An 18,586-nucleotide genomic window follows, 5' to 3' on the forward strand; every position below is an offset into this window, starting at 1 on the left:
AGATAAGCTCTCACCATTAATTCTGCTAGTGAATCGGTCGAGCTCTCAAGTCTAGAAGGAATGCTTGAGACGAGTTGGAGCTCATTCCATGGACTCACTCCAGCTTTTGCTCGAGTTTCGAACAGCGTCGAGTCAAGCTCAAGTTGCTTTGATTCGAGCTCAACATGTCTCATTTACATCACACATTTCAGCTATAATTTTTTATTATTGCTATATAATGTACTATCATAAAATATGCTATAATGCAGCTCACTTTGATCTGAGGCTGAAAGATTTGGTTATCAACTAAAAAGTTTTAGATTTGAAGCTTATATATATGATTTGTGTATTAATTTAAATTAACAGTCTCAAAAGTCTCAAAAAATATGCTCTACGAAATAATATAAATATAATTTTCTACCATTGCTCTATGCGATCATATCAATGTTTTAATTTCTGAAAATCGAAATATTATTGCAAGCCAAGTGACAATTATTAATTTTTATTTTATTTAAAAAAAAATTTACGTGCAAAGTAGCCATTTTTTATTTTATTATTATTATTTTTTGATAGCGCACGACTTGTTCATTCATTTGAGTTTCAGTGAGGTTACGGGGAGGGAGGAATAATCCTTATATTAATAAATGGTGGCTGGAACCCGCAAAATAGGAGATAAAAGCCGCTGGATGCCTGGCTGGGTTTCGAGAGAAGCGGGCGTCCACTAACGTTTTTGGGCGCCGCGGTAGGCGGCCTTCCAGCCATTGCCACACGGCTTCCACCTTTCCCTTTCTATTTATCTCTATTTTATCTCTGTCGCCCCTCCCTGTTTGGCTTCGGCGCAAAATAAAGTCCCAAGAGCCATTCCATCGGTAGGGATTTTTAGCTCAGTGTTTGTTCCTCGATCGCTCTCCTGCTCTGATTTATTGCATACCAGAGCTCTTCAAGGTAATCCCGCATTGTCTTCAAAGATGCTTCTTTTTTTTATCTCCAAAGACCACTTTTTTATGTCTTATATAAAATATTTGGATCTTTTTTTTCCTCTTTCGGATTGTTTCATTAGAAGCAGAGGTATGTGCTTTTTAGCCTTTCATTTATCTGCTGCAGGCTTACTACAAGTATGGAGATTGCTTAAAATTTGTTTTAACTTCTAGAAAAACACTTTCAAATGTGTGCTTAAAAACTTGAATGCGATTACAAATACAATTATTAATTAAATGTAAATGTATTGTATATATCTATATATATTTGTCGAATAAGGTTTTTGCTATAAAATATATCAATTATATATATACACTAAAGGGTTCCTAGTATATTCTCATTCTCACATCGAAATTGAAAGTAAGAGTTGGGTTTCTAGTATACTATAGGGGTTGTTTGGCTACAAATGGCTTTAATAAATCTTTAAGGATTACAATTTTAGTATACTATAGTGGTTGTTTGGCTACAATTGGTCATTTTCTTAGAATTTAAGATTTTTTAGAGTGAGAAATTTTTAAATTCAGTAAATCATGTGAATGGCGTGATTTAGTAAATCTTGGATTTTACTAATGATAAGGTTGAAATGGAATTTTTCAAAAAAAAAAAAAAAAAGACTGAAAGTTCATAATTGTGTTAAATTATGGATTTAGGAGTATGAAATACAGTTCTTCCTACTCTTTTAGTAAATACAACTATTTTGTAGGATTTAAGATAAATCTTGCTAAAAGCCTGCATAAAATAGGATACTAAATAGCCCCATAGCAAATGTTGGTTAAATCCTTTGAATTGATGGGAATTTATCTATTAATATATTGGTTCAACTTGGAGAATTGCGTTTCATCCTCCTAAGTCCTAACATTATTGTCAGTCACATTTAATTAATGTACTTACTAAAAGAGTAGGAAGATTGAAACATATTGAGATTGCAAGGAAAAGTTGATAAACTTCAATTCAAATTATTTCAAGATCAAATTCTAAATATTGAACTAGGTGGCATTACTCACTATAAAAAATAGTATATGATAGTGCAAGATACAAAAAAACAATGTATTGGATAAATGTTAGTGGTTATAATTAAAACATATGAAAAATTTTTAAATCAAAACCTATTCCTGACATGTCACAATGAAATCTAAAATTTATGTCTTTTATAAATTGTGGTAGTAGAATACATGAATTGTATTATACTTTCGAAGTAAAAAATAAAAAAATTCATATTTTTGATAATTTCCAAAAAATAATAGCTTTTTTGAATGATTTGTGCGTATGTGTCGTGTGACACGCACATAGTTTATCGGTATAGAAGATGAATTTACTGAGGATGCAAAGAAGCCATTGATGTTATTCTGTTGAATTAATTTATAATGTTAATGTTTTGCACTCATAGATATATTAATTTCCTGTCAGACCGGAAATATGGCAGAAGGTGAAGAAATTCAACCTCTTGTTTGTGATAATGGCACTGGAATGGTCAAGGTGCAAATACTAATCTTCCTTGCGGAGCTTTACTTTTAGAACAAATTTCATTCAATAAATTATCTTGATACTTGGTAACATTTGCTGTGTGGTTTTCATCATTAACAACTTACGTGTTTCTATGTAACATTTTCTACAATTCCTTGCACACTTCTTTTCTTTAATTTTTTTTTTCCACCTCAGGCTGGATTTGCGGGAGATGACGCCCCAAGGGCTGTCTTCCCCAGCATTGTTGGTCGCCCTCGTCATACTGGGGTGATGGTTGGTATGGGTCAAAAAGATGCGTATGTTGGGGATGAGGCACAGTCAAAACGTGGTATTTTAACTTTGAAATACCCAATTGAGCATGGTATTGTGAGTAATTGGGATGACATGGAGAAGATATGGCACCATACTTTCTACAATGAGCTTCGTGTGGCCCCAGAAGAACACCCTGTTCTTCTAACTGAGGCGCCACTTAATCCCAAGGCTAACCGTGAAAAAATGACTCAAATCATGTTTGAGACCTTCAATGCTCCGGCTATGTATGTTGCAATTCAGGCTGTTCTCTCTCTTTATGCCAGTGGTCGCACAACCGGTGAGAAAGCCTACCATATTTTTTATACCCCTTTTAACGTGCTAAAAACCACTCCAGTGGTAATTTAACATGCACAATTTATTTTTCCTTTTGGTTCCACATATAGATAAATTTAAGTCAAAATTGAAATAGTTGAGGTCATTAGTTTGTGGAGGAAATTGACTTGCATAGTTCTATCAGTGATCTCTCAATTGCAGAAATTTTATCTAACGCAAAACTATATGCTTATGTTAAACTAATTTAAGTTAAATCAAATGGCATAATTTTCTGCTGTTTTTGAATTACTTGAGAATTTTTTATTAGTTTGACCTTATTACTAAGAAATGATAACTTTTCTGAAGTATTTATCTGGTTTACATGATAGTGAGTAATTCTTACACAAATTTTCAACACCAGGTCAACACATAACTAACAGGAAAATGGATGCATCCCAATGCACTATATGCTTGTCCATTTTTTTATTAGTCACGGGGGCCTGGTGTTAAGAATTTTTGTTAGCAAAGCATAATTCCTTTATAATATGTGCAACAACAAAGATAAATATTAACCTTGTGTTAATAATATGATTAAACCTCTGTGAAGAGAAGTGTCGGTGCATCATAGTTCTCAGGTTACTCTACTTTAATGAGCTGAGTGTTGAGGATCTTGGAGTCTGAAACTCCAAGTAATAATCGCTTTACTTATGAACCAAATGTTGTACACGAGCATGCGTGCAATGTGGATGCAACAGCTATGCTACTCTTGGAATCTGAACCTCCAGAAATAATCTCCTTACGCATTAACCAAATCTAGTTCACTAGTGAGCATGTGATGTGTTTGAAACAGCTATTATACTCTTAGTTCATGGCAAAAGGAGGTCCTGAGAACAGTCCCATATAACTACTAATAATTTAATGTTGTTAAGTCATTTCTTGCTGCTGAATGACTTCATGGCTATTTTTGCTTGTGGGATTCTTAAACAGGTATTGTTCTGGATTCTGGAGATGGTGTTAGTCATACCGTCCCAATCTATGAGGGTTATGCTCTCCCTCATGCCATACTTCGGCTAGATTTAGCCGGTCGTGACTTGACTGATGCGCTTATGAAGATCCTTACAGAGCGTGGCTATTCATTCACTACTACAGCTGAGCGTGAGATTGTGAGAGACATGAAGGAGAAACTTGCATATATTGCTCTTGATTATGAGCAAGAGTTAGAGGTTTCCAAGACTAGCTCATCTGTGGAGAAGAGCTATGAACTGCCCGATGGGCAGGTGATCACAATTGGAGCTGAGAGGTTCCGTTGCCCAGAGGTCCTCTTCCAGCCATCAATGATTGGTATGGAAGCAGCAGGAATCCACGAAACCACATACAACTCAATTATGAAGTGTGATGTTGACATAAGAAAGGATCTTTATGGGAACATAGTTTTGAGTGGTGGTTCTACAATGTTTCCTGGTATTGCCGAGAGGATGAACAAGGAGATTATAGCGTTGGCACCAAGTAGCATGAAGATTAAGGTGGTGGCTCCACCAGAGAGGAAGTACAGTGTCTGGATTGGAGGTTCCATTTTAGCATCTCTTAGCACTTTCCAACAGGTATATCTGTCATTTTTTTACCTAAATTCAATTAAGAAATTTGTAGCCATTGTATCCTCACATCCTTTGTTTAATGAATTTATCTGTTAAAAAGTACATGCTCATATACCTCCAAGCAGTCTCTTTTATCATCCAAAGCGCACACATTCTTGTTGTTTGCATAATAATGCTCTACATAAATTATTTGTGTTGCTCAGTGTGAACCAAATGGAGATCAATGTTGGGCTTGATACTCTAGCAGTCAAACTCATTTTCAACCAAAAGTTTAAACCTTTTAGGGATGGCCAATTATTTTGTATTTCTATACTAATATATTTTTTGGCTATCTAATGTGAAATTAAGCTCAATGCCATTACATGTCTTGACATCTTATGCCTCTTGTTTGAGAATTCCTTCTTTGTTGCACACATACTTATTTCGGAGTTAGTACTTTAGTTCCTTAGCAGTTTGCGCAAAGTAAGGTTCACCTATTTGTGCTCCTCAGCTAAAATGCCTTGCACCTTTTGCTTAAACTTTGTTTATCTAAGTTATTTTAAAACTTTCTCATGCCAGATTGTAATACAATTATTTTGATATCTATTTATTCACTTAGTATACTATGCCTTATTTGTCTGAAAGAATTTTGTTACGGAGTCAACCAGACCGGCCTAGGAGGGGTCGGTCCAGTTCTACAAGAGGCGGGCTAAGCCGCCACCTTAAATGAATTCGCCCAGCATGTGGGACCCCCTTGAGGCGGCAACAGGAGAGAGAGAAAGGGGCAGCTAGTGAAAAAGGAGAGATTTTTGAAATTGGTTTATGTTAGAAAGTTTTTTATTAAGAAGATTTATATTTAAAGATGAACAGAGACTAGGGTTAGGGCATGCAAAATTTTGTGTTTCTCTTGGAGTCTCTTTGGTGTCTTGGGCTCTAGGCTTCTTGTCTAGAGATTAGGAGAGAACGATTCTCCTCTCGAATTGAGGATCAATTGTATCTTTGTTTCGTTCTTGCTTCACTTTGTTTTCTATGAGACTATCTATCGTTTTGATTGCTTTTCCATTAAATTTTCTCTGTTTTCTCGCGGTTTTACTGATTATTGTTAGGTTTTTTTGCGAACTCAAGTATTTCCTATCAAACTTTTCATTACAACAACAAATATTTCTCCCAGTACTTGGGGTTGGCTACATGAATTTGTTATGGCTGTAGGCAACATGGGGTTGGACCAACCGGTCCAGCGGGTAGAGGGGGCAGAACCTGAAACCAAATCTAGGAGATTTTGACCCCCCCCCCCATTGTGGGGCCCAACAAGAAATTAATTCATTATTTTAGTAGAGGAATTAAGGAGATGATCGATTAGGAAAAGATTTTGTGGTTTGGAACCTAAATCCGTGAATGAAAGCAAAGAAAATGGATGCGTTGGAAGGCGAGATTGAGCAACTCAGGGTTTGGATGGAGAAAAAATGTTCTAGAATGGAGGAGAAATTTTTTGGAATGGAGGCAAGTTCATAGTTGTGGAAGGAAGGCTTCCATCTATGGAAAATCGATTCGAGAACATGGAAAGCATGATGAATAAATTAATCAAGATGCAATCAGAAGGTTCACCGGCTATCTCTAGGGCTTATATGAAGGGAAAGAGACTTCAAGAGGATAATTATGAAGTGAAGATGGTTTTCCCTCAAGAACCATCCCGAAGCGCTTCAATGGGAGGTCTATCAAGGTATCTCAAAGAAGGGGCAATAAGAAGAGGGGAGGCTGAAGCTTTCTGGAGACCACCTAGGCAGAAGGGAAGGTTGACCGGAGGAAGCAATGGTTGGGCCAAATCATGGGGTTCAAATAAGCCAAGGGAGGAAGGGAGAGAATCACACTAACATTACATGAGAGGAACTAACAGAGGAAGAAACAATTAGGTTACAGAGGAAAGAGCAAGGAAGTTAAAAATGCCATTGTTTGAAGGGGAAGAAGCTCAAGGATGGGTGTACCGGATGGAGCATTACATTGCTATCAATGGGTTGATGGAAGGGAAAAAACTCATGATGGTGTGCCTATGTTTGGAGGGGAAAGCCATAGCTTGGTTTCAGTGGAGGAAGGCCCAAGTATCTGATCTATTTCTGGCGAGAATTCAAGGATTGCTTATTGGAACGTTTCTAAGCCATTTGGGAAGGATACCTCCATGAGTTATTCTATGCCTTAACACAAGAGGGGACCGTTATGGATTATTGGAAAAAAATTGAGCTACTGTTAGGAAGATGGAGGGGAATTTCTGAGGAATGATTGGAAGGAGATTTCATGAAGGGCCTTAAGGAAGATATATGAGCAAAGCTCAGGGTTTTAAGGCCTAGAGGATAGAGAGAGACGATAGAGCTGGTGCTCGTCTTGGAGAAACATTAGAGGAAGTTGGTGGGGATTACAGGAGTACCTCTACTACCATGACACCAAAAACCCAGATGGTATCATTTCAGAGGGAAGCATTGAAGGAGAAGAGCACTGGTGTTCGTCCTGAAGGCAAATTCAAGCACCTCACAGAAGCAGAGGTGCATGATAGGTATGAAAAAGAGTTATGTTTCAGGTGTGACAAGAGATTTACACTAAGACATTAGTGTAAGAATCGAGCCCTTCAGATCTTGTTGGTCTGTGAAGGGAGGAGGAGAGCGGAAATGAGCTGGAGGATGTCTTGGAGGAGACGGAGTAGTTACATTTAGATGTTGCGGATGTATCCCTGAACTCCATGGTGGGATTTATCCCAAATCACATCGTGAAGGTGAGGAAGCAAATTGGGGAGCAACCAGTGGTGATTTTGATGGATAGTGGGGCCACTCATAACATCATCTTCAATCGGGTCGTGGACTAGCTGGATTTATATTTAGTGGATATAGAGAGCTTTGGAGTCATGATGAGGACAAGAAAGGTAGAGAAGAGTAGGGGGATTTGCAAAGGGTTGATGCTTGCACTCCAAGGAATATATATAGTGGAGGATTTTCTTCCCTTGGAATTAAGAAGTACTGATGTCATCCTAAGGATGAAGTGGTTATAGACAATTAGAGAGACCAAGGTGGATTGGACGTCTTCAACTACGGAGGTGCAGGAAGAAGGTAAGAAGGTGGTTGATAGGAAATACTTGAGTTCACAAGCAAACCTATCTCTAATTGGTGAAAACAGCGAGAGATTTGTGAAATCTGGGTGAAAACAGCCCCAAAACAGTAGATTGCGAGAAGAGTAATAAGTCAAAACAAATACCAATTAAGATACAATTGATCCTCAATTCGAGAGGAGAATCGTTCTCTCCCAATCTCTAGACAAAGTGCATAGAGCCCAAGACACCAAAGAAAATCCAAGAGAAAAACAAAACAAGCATAAAAAACTAACCCTAGACAAACCCCCCTATTAATACAATTAGATTATTAATTCAAATCTCTCTCATTCAAAAATTCCCTCTCTCCCTAGCCGCTCAATCCTCCTTCCTCAATTGTTCCAAGCGGGCCCCACACGTGGGCGGCAATTCAAAGGGGGCGGACCCCCTAGTTCCGCCTTATGTAGTAATGAGACGGCCTCTGGGCCGGCTCTTGGGCCGATTCAGGATGAACCGGCCTATCAGTGGTGCTAGGAAGGATGCTAGCTTATGCAGGATCATGATTTCACTCATAACCATGGTCAAGACAATACAAAATCCTATCTAAAAAAGTTTGTCTTGGTATATTTTTATTAAATCCTGATCCACAGTTGAACCGAGGCAGAGCATATAGGACACCTGAGAGTGGTGTTGGAGACATTGAGAGAGCTGAAGAAAATTTGTTTGCACAACCAAAGGTGGAGTACCTGGGACATGTGGTGAGCCAAGCAGGGGTAGCAGTAGATAGGTCCAAGATTAAGGCTATGCTGAATTGGCCTTTACCTAAGAACTTGAGAGAGCTGAGAGGATTCTTAGGCCTCACCGGGTCCTACCGGAAGTTTGTGCAAGGGTTTGGTAAGATAGCATGGCTATTGACTGATCAACTGAAGGATAGTTTCAAGTGGGGGGTGGCGGCTACACAGGCTTTCAAGCAGTTGAAGAAAGCGATGACTAGTGTATCAGTGTTAGCACTTCCTGACTTCAGCAGGCCTTTTGTGGTGGAGACAAATGCATTAGGATATGAACTAGGGGAAGTACTCATGCAGGACATTGACCTATTGCCTATTTCTGTTAGGTGCTCACAGTCTGGGCAAAACTCAAATCTGTGTATGAGAGGGAGTTGATGGCTATTGTTTGAATATTTAGAAGTGGCGACCTTATTTGTTCGGGAGACATTTCCTAGTCAAGATAGATCAAAGGAGCCTGAAGTATTTGTTGGAACAATGGATGGTCATTGAGGAGCATCAATAATGTTGATTTAAGTTGTTTGTATATGATTTTGAGATCCAATATCGACTGAGCTTAGAAAATAAAGCAATAGACGCCTTGTCCAGGAAAGTCAAGGAGCCTCAGTTGGCAGCCTTGTTAGTACCCATGATCCTAGATTGAGAAGAATGGGATAGGAAAGTAAACAAGATGAGCGACTAAGGAAGATCAGAACCAATTTGCTACAGAATCCGAATAGTCATCCTGGTTACACATTGAGAGGAGTCCAGCTGCATCAAGGGAGATTCATTTTATAGAGGGGATTAGGATACATCCCCAAGTTATTGCAGGAGTTTCATGACAATGCAATGAGAATATATTCAGGAGATCAGAAAACCTACAGTTAGTTGTCAGCAGAATTATAATGGGTTGGGATGCCGCAATGTAGAAGATTGGGTCCAAGATGCTATGTGTGCCAAAGGCACAAGTACTTAGCCATGATGTCAGCAGGATTACTACAACCCCTATCCCTATTGAAGAGGGTGTTGGAGGAAGTGATGATTGATTTCATTGAGGGGTTGTCACAATCAGAGGGGTTTTTAGTAATATTGGTAGTAATGGATCGTCTGAGCAAATACACACACTTCATTTCTCTTAAGCACCCTTACACCGCAATCATTGTGACTACTGTTTTCATATAAAAAGTGGCGCGCTTGCATAGCTTTCCGGAAGCCATTGTGTCAGAAAAAGACAAGGTGTTCCTTAGCCATTTATGGAGGAAGTTGTTTCATTTATAGGGGACAATCCTGAAGAGAAGTACATCCTACCACCCCCTGACAGATGGCTAGACAGAAGTGGTCAATAAAAGTGCAGAGACCTATTTGAGATGCTTTGTATCAGACACGCCGAAGAGTTGAGCAAAATGGGATTGCTTGAGCCGAATATTGGTACAACACCTCGTACCATTTAGCACATAGATCACCCCCTTCAAGATTCTCTATAGGAGAGATCCACCTCATTTGATTCATTATGGGCAGAGCACTACACCTATGTCCAGTGTAGAGTAATACTTGGATGAGAGGGACATGGTATTATTTGAGCTCAAGAAACATTTGTTGAGAGCCCAACATATCATGAAAAGAAAGGCTGATAATCACAAGAGACATGATTTACTTAAAATTGAGACCCTACAGACAGAAGACTAACCAGGAGGAGGAAGGAGAAATTATCCCCATGATACTTTAGGCCTTATGAGGTCTTGGAGTGTATTGGAGCAGTAACTTATCGATTGAGGCTATCACCCTCATCATCTTTGCACTCAGTCTTTCATGTCTCACACCTGAGGAAGGCAATAGGAGAGAACACACTATCGTCACTACCCCCAACTTTTACAGAGAACAAGGAGGTCATTTTGGAACCCCTAAAAGTAGAAGGTGTAGGCATATGAGGTGTTAATCAAGTTGAAGGGTCTGCTAGAGCAAGATGCCACATGGGAGCCGTATGAGATGATCAAGAGACGGTTTTTATCCTTCCACCTTGAGGATAAGGTGCATTTTGAGGGGAGTATTGTTATGATTATAAGCAATGAGGGGCTAGACCAGCCAGTCCAGCAGGTAGAGGAGGGGGCAGAACCTTGAACCAAATTCAGGGAGATTTTGGCCCCCCTTGTGGGGCCTAATAAGAAATTAATTCATTATGTTAGGACAAGGTTTAAAATTGTGTAAATAAAACTCGAAGCGGTGTGAGGCGTAAGCCTCACGGACGAAGAATTGCGTAAATGAGAATTTAAGAGTTTTAACAGTTAAATAATAGTAAGATTTTATCATACAATAAAAACGTCTAAATGACAAGTGAAATTAGTGGAAAGTAATAAAATAGATGCAATAAAATCATGTTCCAAAGTACATAACCACAAAATATTAGTCTATCAAAACTCCCAAAGTACAAATAAGAAAGAACATATTAAATCAAATCATGTCCCATCTCTAAATGGGTCTTCAAAGGAATCTTATTCTCTAATTATATCTATGAATGTCATATCTTCATCATCTTCAATGTGACTCACTTTTCTCTTTCCTGTTCAATAAGAATGGTCATTATCACTTTACTTGCCCACTTGATATAAATATAATGTAATAGCATATAAGAAGTTGTGAAATACTTTTATTTGGTTGTTGTGCTGCAGAACTAGTGGATGTGTGTGATGTGGTACTAGTGGATATGCCCACATGATCTATTTCGCCCCTCAAGACATCCACACTTAGATCCTCTAGTTGTAAGTCTGATAATGACAAATTTGTCTCATCATCTATGAACCACTCATTATCAGATGCCACATCATCTCACACCAACGGGTCCTCATCATCCTTCAATCTCTTATTCCTCAACCTCCTTTCTCTCAACCTCTTGTTGTGCATAATATACACAAGGGAGTTCATTCTGAGTGTTGAAAGTCGATTTCTTCTATTTGTTTGCACTTGACTATATGTACTCCAGTTTCGCTCACGCCCAGAAGAATAACAAGTGAGGCCCAAAACTCTAACAACAAAACTCTGTAATTCAGGGGTGGAATCACTAAATTGGATCCACCATTCAACTATTTTCAAGAAGAAAAATGATAATCATAACATATTAAAGTGTTATGCATTTACAAAAATGTGGGCTCCGAAAAATTCCATTTTAGGATGTGTGATCCCGGCCTTTCCACGTCATCATTCTATTTATTTTTAAAATGTTTGGGTGACGATGACAATAGAGAGTTTTAACTAGATTAGGTTCCGGGGGAATTTTCAGAAGGCAGATTGGGTTTTAGATAAGACACTACCCAGAGATTTCGCCCTCATTTGGTGAGGACTTTTTGATCTGAGTTCTGGTTTCCTATAGGCGCAAGCCCCTATAGTTAATTCCCCCTCCCGATAACGAGAGAGAACTTTCGATTAAGGCTAGTCATAAAAGAGGTCGAATAGGTTATAAACCTATCGTATAATAGCAACAAATTTAGGGTTTCATCTCCCGGCGTCCCCTCCCCGATGCCGGGAGGTAAGGGAGTGCTCGACTCGGCCGGAATAAATCGACGGCGAGGAGATTGGGAGAGCGAATCAATCCCATAAAGATCTTCAAGTCTTCTGATGTGTACAACCTGCTGATTTAAGCAAATTAATTTAATTTTGATTAAAAAAATATTTTCCGTGAAAATCCGGCAGCCTTCCGGCGTCCCCTCCCCTGTGCCGGGAGGTAAGAGAATGCTCGACTCGGCCGGAGCGAATCAACGGCGAGGAGATTTGGGAGAGTGATCGAATCCATCGGTGTTTGCGCTTCCTCGGCCGGATTAACTCGACGGCCAAGGGCTTCGGGGGACCGAATCAACCCCGGGACTTCCTTCAAATCTCTCCAATTACGATGCCTATTTAATATATAAATAATATATTATAATATATTAGTATAACTTTTAACAGAGGGAGGGAGAGAAGCCCGATCGGGCAAGCATCGGAGGAAGCCACGCACGGAAGTGTGGGAGTCGGTGGTCTGGTCGGCGGCGGGTTAGGCGGCTGCCGGTGTCCTTGGTCGGCGAAGAGTCGGCCGGAGTTGATGGGGTTTAGCCGAAGCAAATGAGTAGATCAAGTGGACCTAGGGCACGGCGGCTTTGACGTCTAGAATCGGAGATGGAGGGGGTGTCGGTCGGAGACGGGCTGGCCGGATTTTCGTCAGGCTGGAGGCAGGTCTTTCGCAAGATCGGTGTCGAAGGAAGAGGTATGTCGCAAACCCTTTCTCTCTTGTGATTTCTTTCGGTTCTGATAGCATCTGTGTGCGTGAGAGAGTACCGAATGAGAGGAGTCATTTTGTGTCGTAAGGAGCGGTTCCTGCCGAGAGGAGTGCGATCGTGGGAACGACGTGGGTGGTTGTGTCCGATCATGGGCAGTTGTGGGATCGATCGTTGCTGAGGTAGACTTGGTCGGGTTTGTTGATTGGGTCCGATTCTATTTGCAGGTCAACAAAAAATAAGTATACTTGAAGACTGTTTGACAAAAGTTGATTTTGTTGCTTGCAGATCAAAAAATCCCTCCCTATTTCGAAATAGAACAACTTGTAAATCTGCAAGCTCCCTAACGGTCTGGTCCAGTATTAGTCGTTCCATGCAATAATACAAGCCAAGCTTCACCTCCGGGTTTGAGGATTTCCTCTCTGAATATTAAAATTGAGGATTGAGATAATACTCCGCTGCATGTAGATGACGGTGTAATTGGACCTCCCACCGAGCATTAATGATATCCCAAATCTCTCTATAACTTGCCTCATCTCCTCCCAAGTTATGTGCAATCAACTCCTTCGCCTCACCATATCATTATAAATAAAATTCATGGCTGATTTTTTCTTGGCATTCACTAAACGTAGAACTTCTACCAAGGGTCTCGTGCTCAATATGGCGTAGGTGACAGTAGCAAAAAATTTATCATTTAGAATTACCCTTCGTATTTCCTTCCCCTCAGTTTTCTTCCCCCTTGCATAATTAAGCCATTGTGTTGATGTAAACATTGCTTCAAGAGATTGTCTCACATCAAGCAGGCTCTGCAGTGTCAAATAAGATGTGGCGAACCTGTAGAATAAATTTGCATTAGGAATTGAAAATGATTTGCAATGAACAAATGTAATAACAAATCTAGTGGTTGCAGGGCGAATGATTTCCTTCTTTGAAAATTTTTTCATTAAGGCTAAGACCCATGAGTGGTTGTATATGAACTTTGTGATTTTCTTCGCCCTAGAAAGAGCGCTCTTGTGTTAAGGTAAATCATCAAGTTCCTCCAATATGAGATCGTTATAGTGTGCTGCGCAGGGGGTCCAATACAGGTGTTTCCTCTTCTCCATCAACATCTGACCAGCTGCTTTATATGCACTAGCATTGTCAGTCACCACCTAAACAACCAATTGTTCCCCAATCTCCTCAACAACCCCATCTAGTAAATTGAAAATGAATTAAACATTTTTAACCTCATCTGAAGCTTCAACTGATCGTAAAAATACCGTGTCGTAGGAATTGTTGACAAGAATATTAATCAGACTCCTCTTCATGTGAGACCACCATCCATCTGACATAATGGTAACACCAGTCTCAATCCATATCCATTTAATCTCATCAATGCTCTGCTCTGTGTTCTGCAGCTCCTTTAAAATTCATGTTCGCAACTCATACATGGAAGCTTCCTTCAACCCTCTCCCATACAACCCTGCAGACCGCAGCATATTGAAGTAGGTCGGCAATGTCGCAACATTAAATGGTATGACATTCTCAAAAAAGATCTGCCAATATCCATGCAAACCTGCTGTCGACCCTCTCTAGTACTAGCCGCAGGCATCATCTGTACTTGTCCTATATCCTCTCCTGGATTAGTCATATACTGGTCCATAGGATTCCGTGCACCTCTATTATGTATAGTTGAGGAAGAGCCCTTTTCACTCTCGCTCCCGAAGTAAGCACCATGTTCGACCATTTCATCAAATTGCTCATGTTGTAAATGTTTAGCCGTCGTACTCTTTTTCATCTAAGCTGTAATTTCCTCTTTCACATTATCCGGAACATTCACACAAGGTGCTACATTCTTATGTGAGCCGGATAAGTGTCCCTTCATACGAGTTACTCCTCCCTTCACTACCTTATCACAAAAATTGCATTTTAAATACACATATGTCTTCTCGCCGCCTCCTACATCAACTTGCACATTGTATTTCCAAGAAGGGTCACGTCGCAATGATGTATTTGTCTTTTCCTTGCCTCTAACTATGTTTCATAATGCAAAAATGTGAAAACAAATAAAAAATCTAAAAAAAACTTCAAACCCTAGATTTTCTTTCACTTGAAAAATCTTTCGTTGAATTAAAAAAAAAAATACTGTTTGTGGACTTCTCCTAGTGGGCGGCCGAACACTTCAAGCTCGCCGGAGTGAGGCAACGCCAGCGGGAGAGGCGGTGGGAAGGGAGGCCGAGCGATCGTGCGGAAGAGCTTGCGGGCTGCGGGTTTTTTTGCCTGCTCGATTTCAGGTAGGCTGCTATGAGAGGGGAGGAAGAAGTCTTATTTCATTTAGACTTAAGTGTGTGGATCCCGATTATTAGAGGCGTGCGCCTCACAGTGAAAGAAGCGTACGCCTCATGAGGAACCAAAATTGCTTAAGCAATGAGGCAATTTTGCCCAGAATTGCGCAAAGGCTCGCCTCGTGCCTCTAATTGCGCAATTTTAAACTGTGTTTGGAGAGAAATTAAGGAGAGGATCAATCAGGAAAAGATTTCCTAATTGAATTCAAATTAAAGAGGAAAAGATTTCCTAATTGAATCCAAATTAAACAGAGAAAGATTTCCTAATTGAATTCAAATTAAAGGGGGAAATTAATAAGGAAAGAAATCTGTTTTGGAAGGAATTTGAGAGCTTATTTAAGGAGGGTTCTAGGGTTTATTTTTCTTGTTCCATGTTTTGAGTTTGCTATAGTTTTTCTATAGTTTTCTCTTGAGGGCTTCCTAGCTGCGTTTAGGTTGTTTGGGAAAGCCGATCTACCTCTCTAATTATAAATCGTTGCCTCTTTTTTTTGCATCGACGGAATCATACAAAATTAGCCACCTTTTGGGCATATCTGCAATTTTTCGAATTGAATGTTTGTTGTTTTTGCATTGGAGGCGTAACAATATTCTTTTTCTCCATTGCATCTTTGTAAGAGTTAAATTCTTATTTAAATCTAATAAAAAAGGTCATTTTTAATACTCTCTAATCATGCCTTTTTAGGTCTACCTCTATCTTTCTTTAACATAATGATTATATTAAAAAGTTATGATTTAGGCAATATAATTTCACGAACATTACCTTATGTACAACATGCAATTTTGATTAGTCTATTTTGCATAGTTTTAGTATATTTTTTTAATATATTAATGTCAATTTTAGTACATATTATGTTTTATTATGAATTAGTACATAATTTGACAAAGGTGAACATTTTGCTTCTCTCATTTTACCTTTTGTTGATTTGGACATTAGCACTTTGGCATCTTTGACCACAATAAGTATGCTTGCATATTCCATTACTACGTAGCCATTCATTATGGCTTAAACAAAGAAGGAAAGTTACGCCCACCATACATGTCAAATTTTCATCATAAAACGTATTGATATTTGGGGAATTTTAATTTAAGAATGGACAATAGTTTATTGTCTTATTTCCTGCCTTCTGTTTTCTTTTGTTCTAATGGATGGCTGTACTGCTAAATTGTCTAATTTAACCAACCTAATGCGCTTCAATCAGCATTTGTTCTCATACCTCAATAAGGATTATCCTTGTTGTGAATGTGTTGGGATTAACTTCATTACTATTTTCAATATTATCAGGTCTGCGTATGAGCTGCAAATATGAATTCGACTACCATTTAATTTTGCAATAGATATAACCTTCCTTTTAAATAGAATGTGTATCACTTCAGAAGGGAAAAAATTTAGTAAAAGATGTAAGACCTTTGGAGTTGAAAATAGGCAATAGTCCAGTGTCAAATCTCCAAAAACCAAGTTAAAAAGACTAGTTTCTTTGGATTGGCAGTACTGAGTTTTTCTATTTATATTTCTTTCTTACTCCTAAATTTGCATATGAATTTCTGATTAGCTCTTATATATGCTGACAGATGTGGATTGCAAAGGCAGAGTATGACGAATCAGGGCCGTCTATTGTGCACCGTAAATGCTTCTAAACGATCAAAAGGTGGAAATGAAAATGGGTGCTAGCTGTACTACTCTTCTACTTTTACCTGTTGTTCATTGCTTGGACCGTTAAATTGATTGAGGGTGCTGTTCTTTGCCGAAAATTTCAATCTTTCAGCTCAGTGTGTTTCCATTATTATTCTCCTTTTTTTGAAGATAGACCATAGTGCTGCTTCTTGACGTACACTGTTTGGATCTAATTGTGTCTTTCAAAATTTATTTTCTTGAATGATGCTGAACCTTTTGATCATAAGATGCTTGTCTTAATTCTACAAAAGCTTTAAAACCTTCTTTAATATTTTATCTATGTTGTTGAAAGTTATTATTTCTGTCCTAAACCCTAAAGTTGGCTAGTGCAATACTTTTCTGTTGTTTTAATAATCACTTTTCTATTTTCTATTAATGCTTGGTAAGTCTAGTAGAACTATATTTCAAGTCTTGTGAGAACCCTTTATAGGAAATACAATGGGATATTTCACAAGATTATACCTAGATTAGACGAGTTCTTCTTGATTTCAAGCTTAAACTCATGCATGTTAATGTTCAAAATTTCTAGCTTTGAAGCTTTACTCCTAATCTAGTTAATGTTCTTCTTGCTTTGTTCTTTCATTATCTTCACTTTGACATGATTCACTTTTATAACATGCTTAATGATGAACACTATTACTTAAATTTTACATGGATTGTTTTTTTATAGGGAAGAAATATGGGCTTATTTAGGAAGACATTTATGGGCACTGCAATATCCCCTAAAAACATAAATTATAAATCAATGGCTGTGATTGTGAAGCTTTACAATTGTCAGTAATTGTTTTCCTTTAACAATTTCATCGTGCTAGCTGTGGCTTATCTGATTTACTTAGCAACTCTTTTCACATAAGTAAATCAGCTTAATTTGTCTTCAGTGCTGTGCTACACAAACTCATCTCTTATCTTTTCTCCATAGTACCATTAACACATATCTAAACTCGAGTTTTTTTTTTTCCAATCTCACCTGCTCAGTGATAGGAAACACTTGAAGATCTCAAGTATTTTCTATCAATCTTCGAAAAACAGCGAGAATTCTCCACAAAAATCCACACAAAAACAGGAAAACAGTAGATAATTTGTAATATTTGATGAAATGGAAACGAAAAATACCAAGATATAATTGATCCTTTATTCGAGAGGAGGATCTTTCTCTCCCAAATCTCTAGATGCAGCTAGAGCCCAAAGGAAACCTAAAATCTAAGAGATCTCAAATTTCAGCCAAATTCAAGATGCCCTTACCCTAGGAAAATCAACTATGTAATGCATACAAATCAGAAGGAAATCCCTAAACAGTCCCGACATTCGATTGAGCCTCCTGAGCTGCCACCTCACGTCTCTCCCTCCAGGTGCCTATGATCTTCTACCAATTGAGCTAGCTCAAAAGCCTCTCACAAGTCATGAGGCCTCATTACTCTAACCGCTACTCGGATCTCTGGTGTCAATCCCTTCATGATGTTTCTCTCTAGCAACGTCTTAGAAAGGCGGTCCAATCTGCTTGCAAGGTACTCGAATCTCTCCCAATACTCCGTCAAGGGCGGAACCAGCTTCAATTTTGAGGGGGGCAAATACACCACACAAATAATTAAATATTAAATAATATTATAACTAAATAATATTAAATATTAAATATTAAAACAATAATTAAATATTAAAAAAATAATATTAGAACTAAATGTAAAGAAATATATAGATATTTTATGGCAAGTTAGGATAAAAAAATGTTTAGGGGGGGCAAAAGTAATTTTTTAGGAGGGGCAAATTTTTTATTTTATTTTTTAATTTTTTACACTCCTATTAAAAAAATTTTTTTGATGGGGGGCAATTGTCCCCTCTAAGGAAGCTATGGTTCCGCCCTTGTACTCCGTCACTAAACCCTCCTGTGTCAAGGCAAAGAACTGCTCGTAGAAGTCTCCTCCTATACCAGTTTGGAAACGTTCTACCAATCAGTCCTTG

At 38.6% G+C, this 18,586-nt stretch overlaps 1 protein-coding gene across 1 annotated transcript; it reads left to right on the forward strand.

Annotated features, from left to right (window-relative positions):
* The first annotated feature begins 584 nt into the window (after positions 1–584).
* Positions 585–16,941, forward strand: LOC110102302 (actin). Its single transcript, XM_020830584.2, has 5 exons — positions 585–924; positions 2,365–2,433; positions 2,617–3,010; positions 3,973–4,586; positions 16,528–16,941. The coding sequence occupies exons 2-5, from the start codon at positions 2,374–2,376 to the stop codon at positions 16,591–16,593; spliced, it is 1,134 nt and encodes a 377-aa protein (XP_020686243.1). The 5' UTR covers positions 585–924; positions 2,365–2,373; the 3' UTR covers positions 16,594–16,941.
* The last annotated feature ends 1,645 nt before the right edge of the window (positions 16,942–18,586 follow it).

The sequence above is a fragment of the Dendrobium catenatum genome, unplaced genomic scaffold (assembly GCF_001605985.2).
Source record: "Dendrobium catenatum unplaced genomic scaffold, ASM160598v2 fragScaff_scaffold_593, whole genome shotgun sequence".
NCBI classification, from domain to species: domain Eukaryota; kingdom Viridiplantae; phylum Streptophyta; class Magnoliopsida; order Asparagales; family Orchidaceae; genus Dendrobium; species Dendrobium catenatum.